We start from the raw sequence: 25,223 nt of genomic DNA on the forward strand, positions 1-25,223 counted from the left end.
TTAATTAACATCGGAGTGCAGCGCCACATTAAATACGCACTACAATGACAATAGTTTAAAGCGATTTGAAGCATGTTTTATATTTGGAGGGGGGGGGGGGCAGAGCTTTGTGACGTCATATTTGAGGGGGGGGGTCTGACTTTATGTGACGCCGTGTGACGAGGGGGGGGGGGCAAAAATCGTTCAAATTCGCGTGACGTCATTTATGGACGGCCCCTGAGGCAGCGGCGCCTCCCTGCGGGCCGGGCGCCCGTCCCGCGTGCACTCCGTCATAGTTAATCGTCATCGTCATTGTTAATAGTTTACAGATAAACCCGACCACGGGTATTGTTATATGCGAAACTTCATCCAGACGATGACCTCGTTGCTCCCTCTGTCGCCGCTACCGCCTAAATAACCCCGCTCCATCTCGTGATCTCTGTGCCCTATTACATCTCGTCACCCACCACACATCTCCCATACTGCACATCAGTATCGACTCCTCGCGACCCACCGCTGTTCCCCACGCCTCATCGATACCCCCCCCCCACCACCACCACCCCCACCACTCTCTCGCGCATCTCAGCCCCCCCCCCCCCCCAATCTCTCTCGCCCCTCCCTCTCATTGTGCCCCCCCCCCCCGACCGCCCCCCCCCCCCCGCAGTGCGAGGCCGTCGCTTCGCCCTCCAGCCCGCGGCTGCCGCGAGCGAGAGAAGAAGAGGAGGAGGAGGGGAGGAGGAGGCGACTCGAGGGGAGCGAAGAGGCCTCCAGCCCGGGGCGGGCCGCGGCGCCTCCCTCCGCCTCCCCACGGCCATGGGCAGCGGCGCGGCCAGAGGCGGGGCCCTGGCCGAGTGAGGGCAGCAGCGGGGCCCTGGTCACACGAGGCGGGGGGGAGAGCGAGAGGGAGCAGGGCCTTGCACAGAGGAGACAGGCGACCGGGGGCGAGCTGGGCCCCGAGGAGGCGAGCTGGGCCCCCTGCGCCAGGGCTCCGGGCCCCGGGGAGAGGAGGAGGAGGGATCCGCGCCGCCGCGATGAGATGAGGCGGAGGCGCTGCGCCTTGGCCGTGCTGCTCGTGTGCGCCGCCGCCGCCGCCTCCTACTTCTCCTGGATGCTGGCCTTCAAGCCCGCCTCGCTCGGTACTCGCACAACACACACAGTACACACAACACACACACAACGCACACACACAACACAGTGCACACACAACACACACAGTACACACAACACAGTGCACACACCACAGTGCACACACAACACAGTGCACACACACACACAGTGCACACACACAGCGCACACACAACACACTCAACACACACACAGTGCACACACAACACACACAACACACTCAACACACACACAGTGCACGGCAGTCTACACGCCGCACCAGTGTACACGGCACAAGACTGGTAAACACCGCACGTGTACACACCACGAGTACTTACCACGACAATAGCACATCGCCTGCTACCCACACCACAGTATACACCACAGTACACATACAGGACAACATGCTGTACACACCACAGTATACACCACAGTACACATACAAGACAACATGCTGTACACACCACAGTATACACCACAGTACACATACAGGACAACATGCTGTACACACCACAGTATACACCACAGTACACATACAGGACAACATGCTGTACACACCACAGTACACACCACAGTACACATACAGAGCAACATGCTGTACACACCACAGTGTACACCACAGTACACATACAGAGCAACATGCTGTACGCACCACAGTATACATACAGTACACATACAGGACAACATGCTGTACACACCACAGTATACACCACAGTACACATACAGAGCAACATGCTGTACACACCACAGTATACACCACAGTACACATACAGGACAACATGCTGTACACACCACAGTATACACCACAGTACACATACAGAGCAACATGCTGTACACACCACAGTATACACCACAGTACACATACAGAGCAACATGCTGTACACACCACAGTATACACCACAGTACACATACAGGACAACATGCTGTACACACCACAGTATACACCACAGTACACATACAGAGCAACATGCTGTACACACCACAGTATACACCACAGTACACATACAGAGCAACATGCTGTACACACCACAGTATACACCACAGTACACATACAGGACAACATGCTGTACACACCACAGTATACACCACAGTACACATACAGAGCAACATGCTGTACACACCACAGTATACACCACAGTACACATACAGAGCAACATGCTGTACACACCACAGTGTACACCACAGTACACATACAGAGCAACATGCTGTACACACCACAGTATACACCACAGTACACATACAGAGCAACATGCTGTACACACCACAGTATACACCACAGTACACATACAGAGCAACATGCTGTACACACCACAGTATACACCACAGTACACATACAGGACAACATGCTGTACACACCACAGTATACACCACAGTACACATACAGAGCAACATGCTGTACACACCACAGTATACACCACAGTACACATACAGAGCAACATGCTGTACACACCACAGTGTACACCACAGTACACATACAGAGCAACATGCTGTGCACACCACAGTACACACCACAGTACACATACAGAGCAACATGCTGTACACACCACAGTGTACACCACAGTACACATACAGAGCAACATGCTGTACACACCACAGTATACACCACAGTACACATACAGAGCAACATGCTGTGCACACCACAGTGTACACCACAGTACACATACAGAGCAACATGCTGTACACACCACAGTACACACCACAGTACACATACAGAGCAACATGCTGTACACACCACAGTGTACACCACAGTACACATACAGAGCAACATGCTGTGCACACCACAGTACACACCACAGTACACATACAGAGCAACATGCTGTGCACACCACAGTATACACCACAGTACACATACAGAGCAACATGCTGTACACATCACAGTATACACCACAGTACACATACAGGACAACATGCTGTACACACCACAGTATACACCACAGTACACATACAGAGCAACATGCTGTACACACCACAGTATACACCACAGTACACATACAGAGCAACATGCTGTGCACATCACAGTACACACCACAGTACACATACAGAGCAACATGCTGTACACACCACAGTACACACCACAGTACACACCACAGTACACACCACAGTACACATACAGAGCAACATGCTGTACACACCACAGTACACACCACAGTACACATACAGAGCAACATGCAGTACACACCACAGTACACACCACAGTACACATACAGAGCAACATGCTGTGCACACCACAGTACACACCACAGTACACATACAGAGCAACATGCAGTACACACCACAGTACACACCACAGTACACATACAGGCAACATGTCGTGCTGAGTAGATGCTGGAATGAATGTTGTGGAGGTAGAGGGCAGTGGAATCTGCAATCACTGATCTAATTTGAGATCCTGGACCCTGTATGTTTGAACATTTGCGGAGCAAAAGCCCAAAACATCAGGTGTCCAGCAGTTCAGCAGTTCCACTGCTGGATTATTTTTTCCGCCTGAGGACGACTGCTTGTGTTGCGATCGAAACGTCGTGATATATCATTTTTTTCTGTCTACGTGACTTTACCGAAAGAACCAAAGAGTATGGATTCCTGCAGTCACGAAAGCTTCAAATCCAGACGGCACTATCAAAGTTTGAATTGATAAGAGTTAACACGATTCTTTAAATGAACAAGTCTGCTAGCTTTGGAAAAGAGACAAGAGGGAATTTCAAAATTAAGTGGTGCGAGAGAAGAATCAGAATGAGAAGTGGTGTTACCTGCAGTGTCTTGTGAGTGGGTAAGTAAGTGGGTGGGTAAGTTCGTGTGTTTTGTGACCTGCAGTATGGTGGTTGAACGCTATGGATGGGATGCAACGTTCAGTCTGGTAGATCCGAGTCCTCAACATGGGTGGAGGAATCGATACATTGTCGAGGAGAGCCAGTAACTAGGAGCTGAGATTTAAGTCCGTGAAGAGACGTGGAGCTCAGGGTTACAAGGCTGGCAGATGAGCCTCACTTATCCTGTTAAAGCCACCCTCCCAGAGCCACCTGTGACATGGTGCGATGCGAGCCATGAGCTGGGATCATCGACATTACTGGAATGTAAAATGTGTGTGGATAAACATAGGGCTTTTCAAATGTGTGTTGATCAGGGTTATTATGGCATACAATTCAGTGGGGTTTTAGGCAATGTTCTTATGAGCATGTGTGGACTGTTTATTTGTATAAAACATATATGCGTCAGTTTAACACGTAGGCTTTCGCGACCAATATCCATAATATAAGTGTTTTGGGTTAGATTGCGTAAATATCAATGTTGTTAACCCCGCCAATTGGCTGTGTCGGGTGGTGGCGGGTTTAACGACATTCATATTGACGCGATCTAACCCAAAACACCCTATATTAGACATGTATGTGTATAACACATGTGAGAAAGCTGCTAAAGATTGTCCGGCATGGTGTGGGTTGGTTGGGACCTTTTTCTCGACAAGGAGCAAAGAGGAGTTAGTAAGTAAAACACATGTATATATTTTTTTATTTTAAAATATGTGGATAACAGTTCATTCTAATCTGCAACAGCCATGATCAATTCAGTGCTGGATGAAGGCCTCTGCAAGCTTTCTCTTACGATCCTGTAAAGCAACGATCCATCCAGCACCATGTATGTATGGATGTTGAACTTCTTTCGTACCATACGTAGCCAACCGTGCAAATCGGAGGTGTGTGCACCAGCACGAAGATCATGGTTATGCATTTCAAATGTGCCTTGATCAGGATTATTATTGGCCTATGTTCATCAAGGTTGTGAAACAAGTTAATTTTGTGTAATCAGGTGAGAAGTCAAGAGAGCAAAATAATTCTTATTTGCAAGAGTGACCCGAGTCACCACAATGACAAGAACAATAACGTAAAAACAAGTACTGTACACTAATGTAGCAAAGAAAAATCGTAAAAAAAGCAACCCAATATAAAACACAGAAAAAATGGAAAACTGCACAAACAAATCAATATTGATGTTCTCGTGAGCATAGGTATATTGTTTTGTTTCCATGGACTCTGTTGTGGTTCAAGGTTTATGATTTAGCAATGTGTGGTTCAGCATGGACCATGTGGTGACTGGATAGGTCCCCTCAAGACTTTTGGCAGCATCGCCTGTGGTGCCAGAAAACTGGACCTCGTGCCTGCACGTGTCGCGGTGCTCATGAATGTGCAACCACCTCCACCTCACGAGTATCTGCCGTGATAATTGTCTCGGCATGGGCGAAGGACGACTCGCTTGCCGGTCCGGTCACATAAATTAGCGCCGACCACCATGTCCCGTTGCGGCCGCTTGCGGGCTGGAGTAATTAGTTGCGTGATCACGGTGGTTTTGCAATGTACCATAACGTTTAATTCCTGTAATTGCCTTTTCGGTATGCGATTTAAATGATTCTTTTAGCAGGGCTTATAAGAGCAGCTCTGTTGAGCCGTGGTAGGAGATGGGAGTGGCAGTGACCGGTCGGCGCCAGCGGTTGTCATACCTGGGCAGAGGCGTTCTCGAGAAACCAGACCAGCAGCATGTGCCTCGTGTTTTCCTTACAAATAGAGCGGGAGAACTGCTGAGGCAGGAAAGAATATATGGGATAGTTTAACACGTAGATTATGAATATATGGGATATAAACATATATTCAGCAGCTCTCCCGCTAGATTTTCACCTGATGACGATTGCTTGTGTTGCGATCGAAACGTTGTGATATTGTTATTTTTTTTATCTACGTGGCTTTACAGAAAGACCCAAAGAATATGAATTCCTGCAGTTGTGAAAGCTTTAAGTCAAGATTTTAATGTGATCTAACCAAAAAACATATATTATGGATAATATTCAGTCGATTCTTGGGTTCAGCCACGAAGTAATGATCTGATACATTTTATGTCGTGAAACCCTCATCTACACAACGCAGCCAAATTGTCATTTATACAATGTTAAATGCAGCAATGATTATTATTATTTCAGCTCACCAGTCAGCTGAATCCGGTTTTTGCTTCGCAACCTAGACTTTACACTGTGCTAATACCACAGGTAATAATGACATAAAGGTCATTGCATGCAGCTTTGGGGTCCCGAAATTACTTGCCATCACTGGAGGCGTGTATCAGACAGGCGATTCAGCAGTCAAGCACCGGCTCACATTTCAAATGAGGCGGTTGGGGAAGTTGACGCAGCTGTTCATCCTTTTGGGGTCGATAAAATGAACACCACTTTGGGGGGGGGGGAGTGGAGTCAAAAGTGGTTGTGCTGTAGGAATGTGGCATTTCCACCACGAGCTTAGGGCTGTGAACAGCTCCTTCTGAGTGCCCATATGAAGAGGAAATAATGTTGCCGTTTGACTGAAGGAAAATTTGAGTAAATTTTTTATATTTATCTAGAGATGAACAGTCATTCCTCATAGCAAACCTAGATTTTTTTATTCGTAATTTTTCAACCATAAACTTTTCAAAAGTACATAAAAAAAGTTTCCCTGCGTGATTTATCATCCTTGTCCATGATGCCTGTGTTTAAATACAGTCGCTGAGCACAGGCCTAAAGGCCCAAAATGTCAAGCAGCTACCAACAAGCAGCACTTTCAGATCTTTAATAGGCAAAAGTTATCACGTTTCTTTAATTGAGGAAGGTTATTGAAAGAACTTGAAAAGTGAGGGAACTCCACAATGGAGCAGTGTGAGGTAGGATACAGAAAAAAGTGTAGTGATCTGCAGTGTGGTGGGTGAGTTGATTGGTGAATAATTGAGTAGGTGGGTGCGTTATTGTGACCTAAATACAACAACACCGTCTGTGTGTGTCTGGTAGACCGAGTCCTCAACACGGGTGGGGGGTATCGGTGAGTGGAGTTCACGGGAACAGTGACCTCGTTAGTAGCAAAATAAGAGTGATAATGAGGTAACTGGCCACCAGTGAGTGGGCGAGTGGGCAAGTGGGCGAGTGACGAGTGAATCAGGGAGTGCCGGGGATCCTCAATCGCCCTGACTATGTGTGTGTGTGTTATGTAAGTCAATAGAGAAGGACTTAAGAGGCCTCGTTCATTGAATACAATAGAGAGTGAGGGAGCAGCTGGCCAGGAATGTGCCCCACTGCTCTCCGGACATCACTGTATGGGCACCACTAGCAGCTCCTTGTTTCAGGTTGTGTGCTGGGCTACTGGATAGCAATATCAGTGCGTCTTCTGGCGTGGCCAAGACCACAGGGCCGGGCCGGGCAGGGCAGGGCTGGGCAGTGTGGTAGCTTCATACTGGCAGCTTGAGTCAGGAATCTAACCAATTAACTTTTTGCTGTGAGGCACGAGTGTTACAGCTGCACTACTCTGCTGCCCTATTTAAACGTGTCCTATGTGTGTACAAGGGTACATTGAGTGTTGCCATTCATTAATGAGCTGTATGTGTGCACGTGTGTATGCAACCTCACTGAACCTGAAGAGGCACAAACAATGTAATACCTACACACGCTGGGCTGGTTATATTCGGTGATTTTGTGTATCCATCAACTGCGTGAAAAAAAGAGGCATGAAACGTTCCCCCTTTGCTTCCACACGTTTTTAAATATCCGGAGCAACAAAGGTTCAGCTTGCAATTGTGAAACGCGGGAAACTTCCCAAATCTCCCCCACCCCCCTCTCTTACCACACCATCGGTACACCAAAGTCGGTTTAAGATTAGTCACTCACGTGAGAAATCTTGGCTTGAAGCTTTCGTGACTGCAGGAATTCATATTCTTTGGGTCTTTCAGTAAAGTCACGTAGATAGGTTAAAGGTAGTCTGCAGGAAGATGAACGCTTGCGTTGCGATCGAAACATCGTAGTTTTAGTTTTTTGTTATTTTATTTGAACCTATCTACGTGACTTTACCGAAAGACCCAAAGAATATGCTCCGGTGAGGTTGTGTAAAGTGTGTGTACACCCACCTCCATGATGTCTGGTTAGCATGGAGGAGTAGACCACATACCCTGTAGAGCGGCTCTTTAGTGGAGGCCCTTCCGCCAGCGGTGGGGCGTGAGCAAGCAATTGCAGGACTGCGCCTCGTCCCGTCTGAGAAACAAGAGCAAACGTGCCCGTGGTGCCATAGGCCCCCATGCAGTTTGTCGAAGGCTTGCTGGCAGGAGGTCACGGGACAGACCCAGCTGCCACGGGTTGACAGTGAACATCACATGTGGTTTCACTGCAGGTCTGTATGGTGGTATTTTATAATAATAATATTTGCATTTATAGGCCAACGATGCCTTAGCACATCAAATAATTTCATGCTTTATGTTAAACGTTTGAAGGGCACCCCCAAGTAGCAGTTGTCCTTGTGAAAGCTGTCACAAGGTGACTCGGCACCGACCTATAAGCAGGTCGTACAATTCTAGTTGAGCTTTAAATGAGATGAACGAGTGGAATGGAGTCAAGGAGCCGGTCCGCGTGAATGTTGCTTCCTGCAGGTTTTGTGGATGGATCGCCTCTCCGGGAGATGCGCTTGCTGCATGAGCGCCTGCAGGCGGCTGAGCAGCTGAGTGTGCAGCGATCGGAGGACCTCCACCGGATCTTGGCGCAAGTGTATCGTGCCGTCTACAGCAAGACGTCAACCGACAACGACTCCTGGGCGGCTCTGTCCAGTACGGATGACAGCCCCCCTCGCTCGCCCCGCTCACCCGTGCACCGCTCACCCAGGAACTGCTCACCTGGGGACTGCTAAAACGGGCACCTATGTGACAGAGAGGGTCCTTGCCTATAACTATTTGGCAATTCACCAGCATTGGTTCAAGGGAGCCTGAGTTGATGACTATTACCAGTGGTGTCAAGATGGACCTCTGGAGGAGGAGGCTTGTGAGGGAAGCTCCTGGGCAATTGGAGGCAGTCGCCCTCAGAACAACAAGCGCCGGGTGGCCACAATGCAGCAAAGTGGCACAGTGGGAAGCACAGGCTATGCTAGTCATCTCAGGCAGTCAACCCATGGCACCTGAGTTTTTCCTGTGACCTACCATCAGCAGCAAGCATTCCATACTTCACGTGACAACCTCACAGTAAATTAGCATGGCGTAGCATCGTAATGATGTCACCGCCACTTAATGGCGAATAGCGGCCGTTGTTGATGTGTGTTTGTGTTGAGGCTCTCGTGGGATCTCTGTCTTTGTGCAGACGAGACGCAACGTCTGCTGAAGGAGCTGACCCTGCACGGCAGCCTGCACGTACCCAGCATCTACCATTACCTGCCTCACCTGCGCAGCCAGCCCCACGGCCTACAGCCGCTGGTGCACGCCAGCGCCAGCCGCACTGGCGGTGAGGCCCGCCTGGCTTACCGGCGTTCACACGGCGGCATTCGCCACCACAACGTGGACATGCAAAGCCGACATGCGCGATCACGCTCGTTTACCCGGAGTTATTTTTGATGTTGCTCTATGTCATCCCTATTGAGTAATTTGAGAGTAATCTTCCGCATTGGGATATTTGGCCAATGTCAACATAAATGTGGAACACTGTAAAACCAAGAGGAAGTAGGAAGGAGACTTTCTCTGTTGCAACAAGTGGCGAAGACGCTGCCGCTGTCACCGCCCGTGGAGAGAGCTGGCCGAGAGCACACGGCGTCTTTACCGTGGCCTGTGATCCAGCGCTGTTGAGGTGGCAAGGGTTGGTGGATCACACACATGCTGTGGAACTCATACCTTGCTCACCAGGAGAAGGCGGCATAGCAAGTGGACTGTATGTATGTTGTTGTATCTTGACTTACAGCTTTCGTGACTGCAGAAATTCATATTCTTTGGGTCTTTCAGTAAAGTCACGGAGATAGAACAATAAAATAATCAAAAATAAAATGAAAATAAAGTGAATAAAAAATAATAAAAATATCACGAGGGGGAAAAGCTGCTGAGGCAGGCTGTTTAAAAGGTTTGAAATGGGTGTAGCCCAAGGGTCATAAATGAAGTGGGCGGGACTAGTGATGTTAAAGTGAGAGAGATTAGCATGTCGATGTAAACGGCGGCTGTTTTCATGGGAACCTGTTAATGTAAAATCAGAGAGTCGAAAATAACTACTAACGTCGCAAGGCAGGATGGAAACATCACAGCCAGTTATGACTTAAACTGGTTGATAATGTCCTTCCAATGATTGCTCAGTTTGTACCCATCTTCTCGGTTGAAATTGTGTCCGTGTCTATATATCTGGATGGCTTCATGAACGAATCTTTGTTGATAGCCAGTGAGTTTGCAGAGTACCTTCGTCTTAGAGAAATATATGTTGTGTGAGCCCACCGCATTAAAACAATGATCAGCCACGGCTGAGGTATTGGTCCTACCGTGTTTCAGGTCTGCCTTATGTTCACGAACACGGTCCGAGACATGTCGCTTAGTTTCCCAAATGTAACTACTGCCACAGGCACAGCTTAGTTTGTAGACGCCGGGGTATTGCATGTCAGGGATCGCATCCTTCACAGATGGGATCAGATCACGAATGTTATGTACTGTGTTAAATCGAACCTGGATGTTGTGTTTGCTCATGATTTTAGAAATATTTTGGTGATCTCTGCTACGTATGGCAAGGTGATGGTTTTGATTGGGTCCTCAGGTGGTTCTCTCCCAACGGTTGGGGTGATAGCTTTACGGATTGTGTAGTCTGAATATCCATTCTTCTTGAGTGCTTGGTGTACGTGCTCCAGTTCACTGGCTCGGTGGTGATGGTCGGAAATACAACGAGCTCTATGGTGTAGAGTTTTGATGAGGGAATTCTTCTGGGATGGATGGTGGTGGGAGTCAGGTTTTAGGTAGGCATCTGTATGGGTGGCTTTCCTGTAGACAGTGTCCCATTGAGCCATCTGGTCTCTTTTCGATTAAAACATCCAAGAATGGTTACTTTCCATCCTTTTCCACCTCCATGGTGAATTTGATGGCTGAGTGTATGGAATTGATGTGGTTGAGGAATTGGTTCAGAGCTGGTAGGGCCATGTGGCCAGATGACTAACGTGTCATCTACGTACCTCTTCCACAAGGACGGACGTAGAGTGGATGCCTGGATGGCATCTGTCTCAAAATTTTCCGTGAAAACATTGGCTACAACTGGAGATAAGGGAGAACCCATTGGGGTACCTTCAACTTTTGTAGAATGTTCCATTCCAGGTGAAGTAAGTGTTGGTGAGGCAGTGTCTCACCAGGGCCAGTACATCAGCATTCAGTCCTTGTTGGACCAAATCTTCAATGATTGCAATGGTGTCAGGCACAGGAACTTTGGTAAACAAAGAGGCTACATCGAAACTAACGAGCAAATCACCTGGAGATAGTGAGATGTCCTTAATTAGCGATACCAAGTGAGCTGAGTTAAGTACAGCTGAGGTGGTCTTACCAGTGAATGGTTGTAAGGTCTCAGACAGAAATCGGGCCAGTTTGTAGGTGTGTGAGTCAATGGTGGAGACGATAGGACGAAGTGGTGTGCCTTCTTTATGGATTTTTGGTAAGCCATACAGTCTGGGTGGTCTAGCAGCAGAGGGTTTTAAGGAAAACCGCTTGGTTGGTTCGATTAAAGATGTCGAATCGGTGATGATATTGTTGGTTTTCGTAACCAGGCGGTTGGTGGGATCTCTTGATTTTGGTATAGCTACCATCATTAAGTAGGTCCTGAATTTTGTTATTGTGTGTGGCTTTGTCCATGATGACAGTGGCATTGCCCTTGTCGGCTGAGAGGATGACGATGTCATCTCTCGTAACCAGGCGGTTGGTGGGATCTCTTGATTTTGGTATAGCTACCATCATTAAGTAGGTCCTGAATTTTGTTATTGTGTGTGGCTTTGTCCATGATGACAGTGGCATTGCCCTTGTCGGCTGAGAGGATGACGATGTCATCTCTCTTTTTTAATTGAGAAAGCTCAAAGCGCTCATCCTTACTGATGTTGCTAATAGGTGTCTTAGCGTTTTTGAGGATTGCAGCAATTTCCGATTTTGTCACGTCTGCAGGAATGTGTCCCAAACCCTTAAGGGCTACGTCGACCTGGGCAATGATATCATCAACTGGGATGTGTTTAGGGGTGACTGCGAAATTCAACCCTTTAGCTAGAACCGATTTTAGGCTGTCGGAAATTGGACTGTTACTCTGATTGATAACAATCTTGTCAACGTCTAACTTTTTAATGCGTGAATCTGGCTTCTTCTTGCAAAGTAGGTTGAACTTGTAAATCAAGTTATCTTTGCATTTAGCTGACATTGAGGCAGCTGAAGAGGCTGTCATGTTATCTACATGTTCCTAATCAGATATAAACATTTTTTCCGTCAATGTTAAGTGTGATTTCAAGAGAGTCTTGTCTAAATTGTCTAGTTCAAATCGGAGCAATCTTATTCTTTCTAGCTTTGAAGCTTTCGTGACTGCAAGGATTCATACTCTTAGGTTTTTTCGGTAAAGTCACGTAGGAAAAAAATAATAAAAAAAGAAAATATTAATAAATAGATTTTTTTTCATTTATTATTATTTTATTTTTATTATTTATTACCTACGTGACTTTACCGAAAAAACCTAAGAGTAGCAATCTTATTCTCTTTGAGATCAGGGCTAGGCCAGCCCTGAACAAGATCCGTTTAGCATTGGGAGAAGTGACAGCAGCAGATGTGAGTGTGAAGGCGATCGGTATTACCTTGGTGTTGCGGCATCTCTTCAGAAATGTGAGCGACTCGATCAGATGAGCCTTCTTGTCTCGATGTTTGTTAAAAGATCGAATAATTGTGTGGAAACACTCGCCGTAGAGGCGGTTAAATCTTGACTTAAAGCTTTCGCGACTTCTTTCGCATTGCACGAAGCCAACCTTGCGGATTGGAGGTGTGGGAATAATCGCCGTCGGTTTCCTTCGGTACGGGCATAGAGTGTTGCTCCCCTCGCTCGCGTGGAATTTCTCCGCGTGCTCCAGTTCCCTCCTATAGGAATGAACACAAAATTGGCTGAAAACATCTTAAAATAAACATCCAATGTAGCAAGACCCTCCTGGACTCATCGTCGCATTGCTGGGTAAAAAAGTAACTTATTGTTACTGGCAGTGTCCATGGTGCTGGGAGTACCCACGGTGAAACGGAAGGTGCAGAGCTACCTTATCGACACGCTCAACTCGCTCATCCACGAGCTGTCGCCCACTGAGAAGGATGACTGCATCATCGTCGTCTTCATCGGGGAGGTGAGCGATGCCCCTTGGTGCTGCACTGTAAATACCCTGGAATTGCCGTCCTCTACTGTGTGGACTATGTCGCTTTCAAAGATCTTGAAAGTACCTCTTTGATATCCACTTTGGTGGGCCCTTGTGGTTGTTACTGAGCTTGTTTTACCTTCAATAACACCGTGGCCTTAGACTAGATTGGTAAAAAAAAGGCAACATGGGCCTATTATAAAAGTGTGCAATTACGGAGGCCTATTGCCCAAAGTGTCGCCAATTATATATTTGTCTGGACTGAAAGCTTTCATGACTGCAGGAATTCATATTCTTTGGGTCTTTCGGTAAAGTCACGTAGATGGTTCAAAGAAAATAACAAAAAAACTACGACGTTTCGATCGCAGCACAAGCGGTCGTCATGAAGAGGCAAGCTGCTGAATGCAGACTGTTGTAAAGGGTGTAGTAGTCCCCGGGTCATAAACGAAGTGGGCGGGGCTAGTGATGTTAATGTGAGAAATTAGCATGTTGATGTAAGATCGATCTTACATTAATATGCAAATTTATGAACCTCTGTGTGAGAGGTGTGAATGGGCCTTCCTTGCAATTGTGCTGCTGTGTGATGGTCGCTTTCCTCTGCAGACCAACGTCCACCACGTGAGCGAGATCGTCGAGGAGCTCAAGACTGGGTGAGCTCTTGTGTTCATTTGATTTTTACTGTGGTCAGCTGATCTATGAAGACAAATATCCTCTTGTATAGCCTACACAGGCTGTTGGGGAAAGTGCTGTTTGCAAACACCTATCAAGGTCAGCATGGTGCACATTTGAAAGAGTGGTGTGGCTATCGCCATGCCCGGGAGCCTAGTTTACACACAGTACCATGTGAGCGTTTAAGGCTGAGTCGACCTCAGGGAGGCCCAGAACCGCTACCTATGTTAATTGGTCGTGAACGGGAATCGAACTCGGCTCGCCGCATTCATGTGTGGCATGCGAACCACTGCATCACCGCTCTTCATAACGGTGTATACGCGCACGCATGCACGCACGCATGCACACACGAACAAGAAACACGCACACACTGTGGTCTACATGGAGAGAGACGGTAACACGAGTTCTGCTCTGACCGCCACCACCGCTGCGTGCGATGTTCATTTCCGTGCTCGGCTGTCAGGTTTGCATACGAAATCAACTCGGGGCTCTTGGAGGTCGTGTCTCCGTCACCCAGCTACTACCCGGACCTCGGCAACCTGAGAGAGACCTTCGGCGACTCCCTGGAGAGAGTCAAGTATGACCCCGCGAGCACCAGCGCCCCGCGCTCACAGCCGGCCGCATGGAGATTCACAATCGTTATTACACTGGTTCACCCGGGAAAGCCCCACCGAGTCTCAAGACTCTTCTTCAGGAGAGTCCTGCCAAGTTTTTGTAGTCGAGGGCGATGTGTATTTTTCAGAATTGGGATGTTCTGCATGGAAATGTTCTGCATAGAAATCCATACAGAACAGGGAGAGAACATACACACATCACCCGCACACACACTCTCATTCACACTCAATTGGACAATCACACTCACACTCTGCAGAATAAGGGGAGAACACGTCCCAAAAAAAGGCACCTGAATCCGGAATTTAACCCAGGTCCTTCTTGCTGTGAGGCACAGGTGTTACCACTGTGCTACCATGGTTACTGTTTCCGTGAACTTCACTCGTTGATTCCTCCACCCATGTTGAGGGTTTGGTCAACCAGTCTGCTTCATCTCATCCACACTGTGTTCAACCACCACACTACAGGTCCCAACAGCTTATTCACGCACTCGCTCACCCACTCACCCATTCACTCACCCACTCCACTCAGTCACACACCAACTCGCCACACTACAGTTTCTCACTTATCTTTTTGTTTCTTCCCTCGCCTCGCTCCACGTTGAAATGCCCTCCTCCCATCATCAACATCATCGTCTTTTTTTCCAAGTCTCATAACCGCGCCCGCACGGCAGTGAGTGTGTTATGCAACACAAGTGCCCTCCACAAGTGTCAGCTGCTGCAGCTGCTGCTGTGAGCGGGGACTCTGATGAGAGTGGCCACTCAGTGCCCCGTGATGGGTGGGGCGGTGACGTAACCCAGCGGGTAGCATGATCGCCGCTTGTTTTGGGAGGTCCACAATTTGAGTCAGGCTGGCTGCCCTAGTTAATTCTGTGTTATGAAGTAACCATGAAATACTACGTCCCTCTGCTTTACAGTAGATTATAAAGTTACCATGACATTATTTGAATGGAGCAGACTAATTTTTACAGGGTCACGGTCCAAATTGGCCAAATATTGAAAATGACACCGTAATTTAATCAATGGGGATTGCACATAGCAGCGTCACGCCGTACGATGAAACTACTGCAGGCTTTGTCTTTGAAGCACAGCGGTGCTTCCTGCATGATAACTCTTTGCTATGAGAATGATAGTGGCCTTACCAAACGCTTTAAATAATAATCGTCATAGCTAATCCTGCACGGTAGCGGATGCAGCAGCAGTTGCTGCTGCGGCACAGAGACGCACGGTGAGCACCGCACGCATTGCCACACACGGGAAGCCTCTGTTACCGCTGGGGGCTGCGCTGGTGCATGCGGCCTGGAGTGCAGCGCTGTGCGGGCAGCAGGGGTTGGTAGATGACGCACCCGTGGGCGTCGACATTGCCATTTCCTGACTTATGGCCAGGGTGCCATGGCAGTACAGCAAGTGGTTTAATTTACAGCTGTATTCCATCTGTACGGGGATTGAGTCTGACCCCCACCCTCGCACGAGTGTGTTTTCTCCGGTACTCCAGTTTCCTTCTAGGCGTATAAACACTCGGTAATGGTGTTGACCAAACATCCCAATATAGGACCACAGAGCTTGGGCAATTTGTTGGCTCCGGTTCTCGCTGCCTTCCCACTTATTCCATGGGATTCCCGCGCCTCTCTACCCTTCTCTCTGCCTGTGAGAGTCAATTGTCGCTGGGGACAGCGTTACCCTCAACGATTCACCTCGTTGTTCGGTGATTGTTCTGTGCCAGGCCGCACGACCACCCTCACGTGCGAGCTCAGCCGTCCGTCTCTGTTCTTGCCTGCAGATGGAGAACGAAGCAAAACCTGGACTACTGCTACCTGATGATGTACGCTCAGTCCCGTGGCCACTACTACCTGCAGGTATGCACCGCGGGGAATTGCGGCGTTTCGGGGAGAGGAATCGCCTACGTGCCGACGGCGCCTACGTGCCTTTGATGTTTGCTCGGTGTTTCCAGCTCCGGTTAAAGCCACTCGACGGCCTCCAGCGCCACCCAGAGCACGCAACGCGCACAACACACACCGGCACAGCCCTGCCTCGTCTTTCTCCGTTTCCCTGATTGTCTCTCCGCGTTTTTTTATTCTCGGAGAGCAGCACCGCATCCCGCGGTGAGCACGTTGCAGCACAGCGCTGAACTCAATCAGCACTCATCTGTGTTAGGTTATTAGTGCTTGATGGTGATAAACTGTTTCACTTCTTTCTTAACGACTCTTTTAATTGAGATGTTTTAAGAATTAAATTGGATCCAGTACCACGGGTGCCAGTGCTACTGCGCTAGGCCCTGATCGGACTGCTCGCCTCCTGCACGCCTCTCTCCCTCCGCTCACAAACCGCATTATACCCATCTGAGCCCCATTTAAGCTCAGCCCTGCTAAGCTTGCCAGATCTGTCATGATCGGATGAGTTCAGGGTGATGTAGTCACCGTACGGTCCCTGCCATAGGAGCGTGGAATGTCCACCCCCAGTGGTGGACGTGAGTGCTGCCCAATGCTCGCTTTGAGTGGTGAGACACCGCCATCATGAGTGTGCCGCTGTCCCAAGCAGTGCTGATGATAATTAATGAGAGCCAGTTGCGTTTCATGGAGCCGCTCTGCTCCATGCCGGGGCATCTCGAAACGCTTCACACGCAATAAGCGATTTCCATCATCGCATCTTATTTCAACACATTTGATAGGGCATTTGAGTCTGCCAGTAGTGGGCGGTGATTGTGAACGCCACATGTGACTAGGGGTTGTCCGGGGGGCCCTGCGGCGCCCTTCACAACCATTGACGGCCTCTGGCCAGGAAAGTCACAAAAAAATTGCACACGAACGACGCATTCACGCAAGCACCCCATGCTCCGTTTTGAAGTTTTAAAATGAAACATCTTTGAATTGTATTATGTTTTGAATTAGATAATTGTATTTCTTCATTAAAAGCTTGTCATTTTACATCTGGAAGACTTAATTGAAATAGACATTTCGTGTGAATTTTCTCTCGTCGTTAAGTAGATGGCCTTGCTGGGGGTTCGGTTCGATGCGGAATTTGGCGAATGTGGCAAAGTTAGACCGTGATGCTTGCACATGGTGATCTACTCATGTTGCCTTGCTACAGCTGGAGGATGACATCATGGCCCGGCCCAACTACTTCAGCCTCATTAAGAAGTTTGCTGAGCAGCAGTCACTGGAGGACTGGATGATCCTGGAGTTCTCCCAGCTGGGATTCATCGGTGAGATTCGGTTATAATCTAGGGCTTTAGGCCACACCACACTCGGGCTGCATCACACCCAGGCCACATCACACTTGAGCCACACCACACCCAGGCCACACCACACAGTAGTCGGAAGCACAGGTGGTGCATCTGTCAGGTCATCTCACTCATTCAACCTACAGCTTCTGGGTCTGTCCCGTGACCTCCTGCCTGCAATCCTTCCATACTTCACTCGATGGCCTCAAAGTGCACCTAGCCTGGCACATGATCCGCGGTGACATTCACTTCGTCACACATTGTTTGTGTACCCTCAACTGTGTCTCTCCACCCACGTGCCTCTCCCCCCCTTTCAGGGAAACTGTTCAAATCGTCGGACGTGAACATGCTGGTGGAGTTCATCCTGATGTTCTACAGGGACAAGCCCATCGACTGGTTACTCGACCACATCCTCTGGGTCAAGGTCTGCAATCCCGAGAAGGATGCGGTGAGTTTAGCACTGAAACAATTAATCGACAAAGCTGGTGCTGCAGCACACGTTCCATGTGCTGCAGAGTGTATGTGAGTGAATGACAGTGTAACAATATGGGGGAGCGGTAGTGTAGAGGTTCGCGCGCTGCACTACGAACCTGCCCACCCACGTTCGATTCTCGCTCACGGCCGACACCAGTGACGATTATCTGAACCAGTCCTGGGCCTTCCCTAGGTCGACTCGGCCTGAAATGAGTACCTGGTCTGGGTGTGTAAACATCGCCATTGGGGAGACAAATGCGGCTGGGCGTGGTACTATTTTGTTTGAGCAGGTGAGAACTCAAAACGGGACAAGGATTGAGTCTCACTCGTATGAGGGACTTGGTTCACCACATTGACAAAAGCAATCGTGTAAAAACAAGTACAGCAATGATGCAAATAGAACTCAGAGCAAACCCAATCATATATAAATCAGAGCAAACACAACTGCGTCACTTAACAATGTATGACTCGATGCAGTGTCATTGTTGTAACACGCACTACATAAGTATGACCACGTAGGGGCAGCAAGAGATCACCTGCAGGAATATCTCGTGGTCACTCGATCTGAGCTGGGTATGGGTCCTTGAGCCCAGTGGCCCTAACCTGTCTTCTGGATGCTGCCCAGAGAGACGATGCTTTCCTTGGAGCATTGTCTCTGTAGATCAAAAGTACGCGTGATAGCAAGGCCTCAATGGAAGCTCTCCACGAAAGTTCGGGGAGGTGTGCTGAGCTAGGAGCCCCATGTACTGGCTGATAGTTCCGTGTGCTGGGCTGGTGATTTTGTGTGCTGGGCTGGTGGTCCCGTGTGCTGGGCTGGTGGTCTCACACACTGAGGACTGCTGGCGGTGTGGCCGTGCTGCATTCCCTACAGAAACACTGCCAGCGGCAGAAGGGGAACCTGCGTCTGCGCTTCAAGCCGTCGCTGTTCCAGCACGTGGGCCACCACTCCTCGCTGGCCGGCAAGGTGCAAAAGCTCACGGTGAGTCTGCCAGCCTGCTCACCGGGCAAGCCACCAGAAACACTCCATATGTTCATCAGAATCAATGTGGCCTTAAAATGTAAATAATAGGCCGGTATTCAAGCCCTTTTGTCAATCCACTGCTGGATGAAGGCCTCCCCACGCCATGGGATCATTTGACCATACTTCACCACGCTGGTCAGTGTGGGTTGTTGAAAGCGGGTAACATAGACGATGGAACAGAGCGTAGCACAATGGATTCTGTCGCCGCCAATGCAGCCCCACAACGTTCATCCGGCAGTGGCGTGAGTGGGCAATTGCAGGGCTTCACCTTTACCTTCGTTTATTGTGTGCTGGATTCCCATTGCAGGATCGTGACTTTGGGAAGCCTCAGCTGCACAAGTCATACCCGAACCCGGGTGGGGAGGTGAGCACCAGCCTCAAGGTGTACCAGCACCACTCGCTCGACAAGGCATACCAAGGCCTCGACTTCTTCTGGGCCCTCACGCCCGTCGCCGGGGACTACATGCTCTTCAGGTTCAGCCAGCCCGAGAAGATCAGCAGGTGCGGCTGTCGGCCTGCGTCCTGATGGCCGTAACGATGCACCCCCCCTCCCCCGGTCTCAATATGTATGTAAGGGCACCCCCAGTGGCAGCTGTCTCTGAGGGTATAAGGTTACTTAGCACCTGACCTGCTATCAGACATTGGTCTGTTAATCTACCCACTTGTTTTCCTGTCAGACTTATGCAGGCCAGAAGATGGCAACCTGCAGAGCTTGGATAGTTGTTGGTAGCGCGGGGTTCTCTCCGCACGGTTGCTGCTTTCCCGCTTGTCTGGTTCCTCCCCGGTGATCGTGAGAGTGGCGATTGCATGAACGACGATGACAACAACGCTCTCGATAGAGCTGCACACTATCAGAGACCCATAGACTCATAGAGTTCTATAAAGATCCATGGAAATCCCTAGACACTGGTAAAGACCCAGAGACCCACGTATAAAGACTCACTAATTGGGTGATAACATCTTAATATAAGATCACAGAGTTTGGCTAATTGTTGGTAGTGCTGGGTCACAGCATGGCTGGCTTAACGCTTGTTTGTGGTTCCTCAGCAATTTTGAGAAATTCGATTTTCAAGAATGATGACATCACTCCGTACACAACTAAACATGATGATTATTTTGATTGCATAATGAGGCCACGGTTTGCTGTGGTGGTGAATGACGCAGAGCCGCCGGGTGTCCCGTTGCCCCCCTGTGAGCAGGTACCTGTTCAGGAGTGGGAACATCGAGCACCCAGGAGACAAGCTCCACAACACCACGGTGGAGGTGCTGCTCGCACAGGTGACCAGGCTGCCCTGCAACTCACACTCCCCAGACACACACACGCGCATTCACTCGTAATACGATGACAATAACCTAGCAGACGCTATGCCTCCATCACATATCTGTCCCTCCACATGAAAAATATACTTTTTTACACATCTCATCAGCCAAACACGACCCTCTGGTAGTGCACAATATCAGCTGCATTGAAACAACACCAGCAAATCTCCTGACTGGTTTTGATACGAGCGGCTGACACGAGTGAGGGTGGTCGGATGGACTGTGATGACACAGGGAAAGGAGACCGGGCAGGAGGCATTGCAGGACATCAAGGACAAGATTCCTGGCCTTCAGTTCACAGATGATGGTTATTTGAGGATAGGTGAGTAGTGCATCTTCCCACATCTCAGATTAGCATGGTTTGCTACATACGGTGCGAAGGAAGTTCAACATACATACGTGCAGCAGTTCATCTTGTGTGGCTTTGTATTATCCTCCCGCTCGTTTACCGAGGAAAGCGTCGCCTAGTCACACAAATCTTTTGCAAGCGAGTCCTGCCAGGTTTTCTGCAGTAGGGGCGATATTGCTCCTGTGTGTCATCCCAATTGAGTAATTTTCAGGCTATTTTTTAGTGTGCAACACATGCCACGTGTGTGGAAAGTGAACGTGCTGCATCGCAAGCACATTGCTTGCTCACCCCACTACTGGTAGAAGGGCATCCACTGCAGTGAACTTTAGAGTGGTATGTGGCCTATTCTTCCACGTTGACATGTTGAAAGAGGTGGGCGAACCCACACTTTAATCCACCACGCACCCTGCCGAACATAGACTAACTGCGGCGTACCTATTTATACTCCTGGATAGACAGGTGACCTCTGGATTAAACATACGGTGTGCTGCTGATCATTACACTACCACGTTGGTGCTTGTGTTGTGGTTATTGCAAACATGATGCCTTGTATAAAGGTGTCAGTTTTTGTACCAGTTTAAAGGGTAAAAACCTACTACTATATTTTGCCACTGGTAAAGGAGGTCTCATAGTGTAAATGCTTACCCCGAGCTCTCAATACTCTGATAGTGCACTGTTTTTGAGTTGTACGCCTTTTGGCGTCACCTGGTCCAACACCAATGGAGACTAGGCTCTAAGAAAAGCTGTCTCGGGTGTGGACCAATCAACTTCAAGGACAGTGCATATCATTATCATTATCAGAGTTGTTTATTTTTGTTTGCATTTTGACTGCTTGTGTTGTGGTTATTGCAAACATGATGCCTTGTATAAAGGTGTCAGTTTTTGTACCAGTTTAAAGGGTAAAAACCTACTACTATACCACGTTGGTGGCAACTGTCTATGTTTGGTGAGAAAACGCCACGACTGAGCGTACGTAATGGGGTGGAGAGTGGCCACGGTGGCCTCTGGTGAGAAGCCACATAGGGTGAGTGACCGTGCTGCTCATGTCGAGGTGTGCAGGAGCGTTTGTAAACGGCGTGGCCGAGGCGACGGTGGGCCCCGCGCTGGGTCCCGTGCGAGCCATGCGTCTCTGCATGCTCTCCGACTCCCCCGTGTGGGTCATCCTCAGTGAGGTGGGTGCGTGCATGCAAGACAAAAGTCCCCTGTGGAGCCTACACAGGCTGTTGAGGCAAGGGCTGTGAGCGAGCGGCACCTATCTGAAGACCAGCGATGTTCACACACCACACGAGTTACTCGTTTGAGGCTGAGTCGACCTAGGGGGACCCAGGACTGGTTCAAATAATCGTCACTGGTGGTGGCCGTGAGCAGGAATGAAACTCGGGTTGCCAGGTTCGTAGCGCAGCGCGTAACTACTACACTACCGCTCCCCACACACACGCGCGCGCGTCCATAGGTACACAAACACGCGCTTGCAGCAGACACACACAACTTTCAAAGTGCATACGGCAGTAAACGACTCGAATAATAAACCAATGCTGCGCGAAGAACGCCTTAGACTTGCAACACATTTGTATTTCACTTTAGCCACGATCAGCAGGCACACTGGGTCACATGACAGATGTGACGTCACAGCTCACTTGCCCTGCACAATATATGCATTATTGCCCCCCCCCCCCCCCCCCCCCCCAAAAAAAAACAAAAGTGTATTTTTATAATTTTTGCATGGTGTACAGTCTGGAAAGTACCCACATGGAAAATTTCAAGTTTGTTGCATGACGGGAAGTACGCTAAACATTTTGAACAGACACACATAATCACAAATTTCCCTTGTATATATAGATGTGCGAACACACAGATCGCCCTTCTACACATGAGTGTCGCGTGTAATTTGCTCATAAAACGTGTTTGTAGAGATTCTCCCCACCTCTCTATCCCTCCCCCTCGCCTTCCTACCTCCTCCTCGGGCCAGCGGTAACACGTTCGCTGCTTGTTGCAGAGCTTCGTGGTTTGAATCTGACAGGCTGCCCTGGTTATGGCTGCAGTGGTGCATTAACCATGACATACTCGGTGCTGTTCTCTTCGCTCACAAGCGGGCATTAAAGGTCCCGTGAGGTTATTCGAAACGAGAAGGCCGTTGTGTGCCGGCGTCATGGTCCAAATTTTACTAATTTGAAAATGAGACGGCAAATTTACTCTTACAAATAGCAACATTCTTGAAGACTTTGCAGGATCTTCCCGACAAAGTCGAGGCTCGGTGAGGATTTCCTGGGCAAAGAAGCATAGTGATCAGTTTAACACGTAGGCTTTCGCGACCAATAACATCCATAATACAGGTTTTTTTGGGTGAGATTGCGTAAATATATGTGTAGTTAAGCCCGCCACCACCCGGCACAGTCAGTTAGTAAGGTTTGTCACTTAAACAAGCTCTCCAACACACCAGTATGCTGTACAAGTAACGAATAAGCATAGGAATAAAAATAATGTTATTAAAGATCGGAATTATGCAAGTCTCTTGCCGCGTGTAAAATGCTCCGAGTCGCCTCGGCGTGAGGAGGATAGCTCCATCAAACACCGCTCGCTGCAATAATGACACGCCCTGTCTGTGCCCACCCACTGTGCTCCCACAGATTCAGATTGAGAGGCGGATGACGGGGGGTGGGGTGTGAGCCGTGCAGAGGGAGACGGGTTCGGTGCCAAAGAAAAGCTGCGACTTGGACACAGTCTACGGCAGTCCTGCCCTTCGGCCATCGCCAGGGCGGGCTCCTTGTGCCGCCCGCCCCGGCGCGCCTCACAGATGTATATTTTATTGTGTCGATTACCGTGGGTGGCTTGGGTGCTGGGTAACATTATTTATTTAACAAATGAGACCGAATTTGCCACCTATCGCATTCTCAGGCTGGGTTATGATTTAGGGTCATGCTTTGTCTTGTTGGGATGACACGTCGCGTTCCTGGTGTCCACGTCGTCTTCCCTGGGATCCACGTCGTGTTCCTGGGGTCACATGGCATGTGATTGGGAGTTGCGTGCCTGCATTGTCTGCACAAGTTGCAAGGCCTACCCCAGGCCAGCCTTTGTCTGCCGCCTGCCCTTCTCATCAGAGCTGTGTGATTTTATATCTGAACTAGGGTTGTTAAACAATAACCGGTAACCGTTATCAGAACCGGTTGCCAGTTCCGGAACTGGTAACCTATTGCAGTGGAACGTTTGTGATGAACGCGCGGATTGGCTCGCGTGAGCATAAAAACAGCATGGCGCAGGCCTAAGTCACCGCGTGATCCATGTGTTCTCGATTCTCAGTTAAAGGTGCAGCCCTGCAGTTGCTTACTCAAGCCACTGGTGGCAGAATGGCCTCCACGAGAGAGCTCTGAAGAGGGCATTTGGTCTCGCTTGTACCATTGTTTTAATTGCCATGCCCGGAGATGAAATCGAATCGGTGACCTCTGTATGGCGTGCCCAGTGCGCTGCTCGCCATCACTCCGCTGTGGCAGCTACACTTGTCTCAGCTAAAATGATGGAACTCTCCCCTTTGTATCTGTAGACGTTTCTGTCCATGCGGCAAACTGGTAAATAACCGGTTTTATATTTCATGTGGTTACCGATTATGCGGAAAACCCGATTTTAACTGCGCTTGTGCGAGAGTGCTCCACGAGTCTGCCGATCCTGTGCGATGCAGTCGCTGGGTTTATGCAACAAAGAATGTGGCCGGGACGCCGCTGCTGCTGCTGCCTCTGCCGATCGTGGGTTTTGTACCGAATAATGCCGACTCTCTCCGTAGGGACGGGGCGTTTGTACCGTTTCACTTTTAATAACAAGACGTGTGTCATTTTAAAACTCCGCACGTGGACGTGTTTAATTCAATTGCCATCATTTCAAGAAGTAAATATGTGTAAAGAATGACGGCAAAATAATAGTTTTTGTGTCCCAGCGCCACTGCCAAGGACCGGTGCGTGTGCTCTCACAGCGATGTTTTATTAAACATGGAGAGTTTGAAGCGAGTCGTGTTTTGTGACTGAGTTGGTGCCCGTGGCGCGGTTTGACCTCGCTGGTAATATGCCGAGTGTGAATAACTCGCGCTGCTGGTAGATCGCAGGAGGTGGTACGTGACCATAGCGATACGTTTACTGGATGTGGTGTGCTGGGTGCAGAATTTTCTGGGTTCCTGAATCGGCTGAAATGAAACCCTGGATGTTGCTGAGATGACCTACTGCGTTGCACATTCACTTGAAGACAATGCAGAGTATGAAAATGGATCTCGCATTAGTCTGGTTATGGAAGCCAGGTTTAGATTATGAAGCCGTGTTCAATGGGAATTTATCTGAACTGCATCTCAAAAGTACTGTCGTTTTAA

General features: G+C 49.0%; 1 protein-coding gene across 4 annotated transcripts in view; it reads left to right on the forward strand.

Moving 5' to 3' along the window:
- LOC133343072 (alpha-1,3-mannosyl-glycoprotein 4-beta-N-acetylglucosaminyltransferase A-like) overlaps nt 1–24,866 on the forward strand; it is a 50,091-nt gene extending 25,225 nt beyond the window's left edge. For all 4 annotated transcript variants that reach the window (XM_061552550.1, XM_061552551.1, XM_061552548.1 and 1 more), the window contains 15 exons: nt 644–1,115; nt 8,503–8,676; nt 9,200–9,340; nt 13,069–13,202; nt 13,815–13,861; nt 14,344–14,457; nt 16,272–16,347; nt 17,579–17,693; nt 18,029–18,159; nt 19,057–19,164; nt 19,514–19,707; nt 20,406–20,484; nt 20,761–20,848; nt 21,935–22,047; nt 23,503–24,866. In XM_061552550.1, the coding sequence (XP_061408534.1) occupies nt 1,016–1,115; nt 8,503–8,676; nt 9,200–9,340; nt 13,069–13,202; nt 13,815–13,861; nt 14,344–14,457; nt 16,272–16,347; nt 17,579–17,693; nt 18,029–18,159; nt 19,057–19,164; nt 19,514–19,707; nt 20,406–20,484; nt 20,761–20,848; nt 21,935–22,047; nt 23,503–23,541 (1,653 nt within the window). In that variant the 5' untranslated portion in view covers nt 644–1,015 and the 3' untranslated portion in view covers nt 23,542–24,866. The remainder of the gene's footprint in view (nt 1–643; nt 1,116–8,502; nt 8,677–9,199; nt 9,341–13,068; nt 13,203–13,814; nt 13,862–14,343; nt 14,458–16,271; nt 16,348–17,578; nt 17,694–18,028; nt 18,160–19,056; nt 19,165–19,513; nt 19,708–20,405; nt 20,485–20,760; nt 20,849–21,934; nt 22,048–23,502) is intronic.
- The last annotated feature ends 357 nt before the right edge of the window (nt 24,867–25,223 follow it).

The sequence above is a fragment of the Lethenteron reissneri genome, chromosome 16 (assembly GCF_015708825.2).
Source record: "Lethenteron reissneri isolate LAM-NWPU_2019-01 chromosome 16, ASM1570882v1, whole genome shotgun sequence".
Lineage (NCBI taxonomy): Eukaryota > Metazoa > Chordata > Hyperoartia > Petromyzontiformes > Petromyzontidae > Lethenteron > Lethenteron reissneri.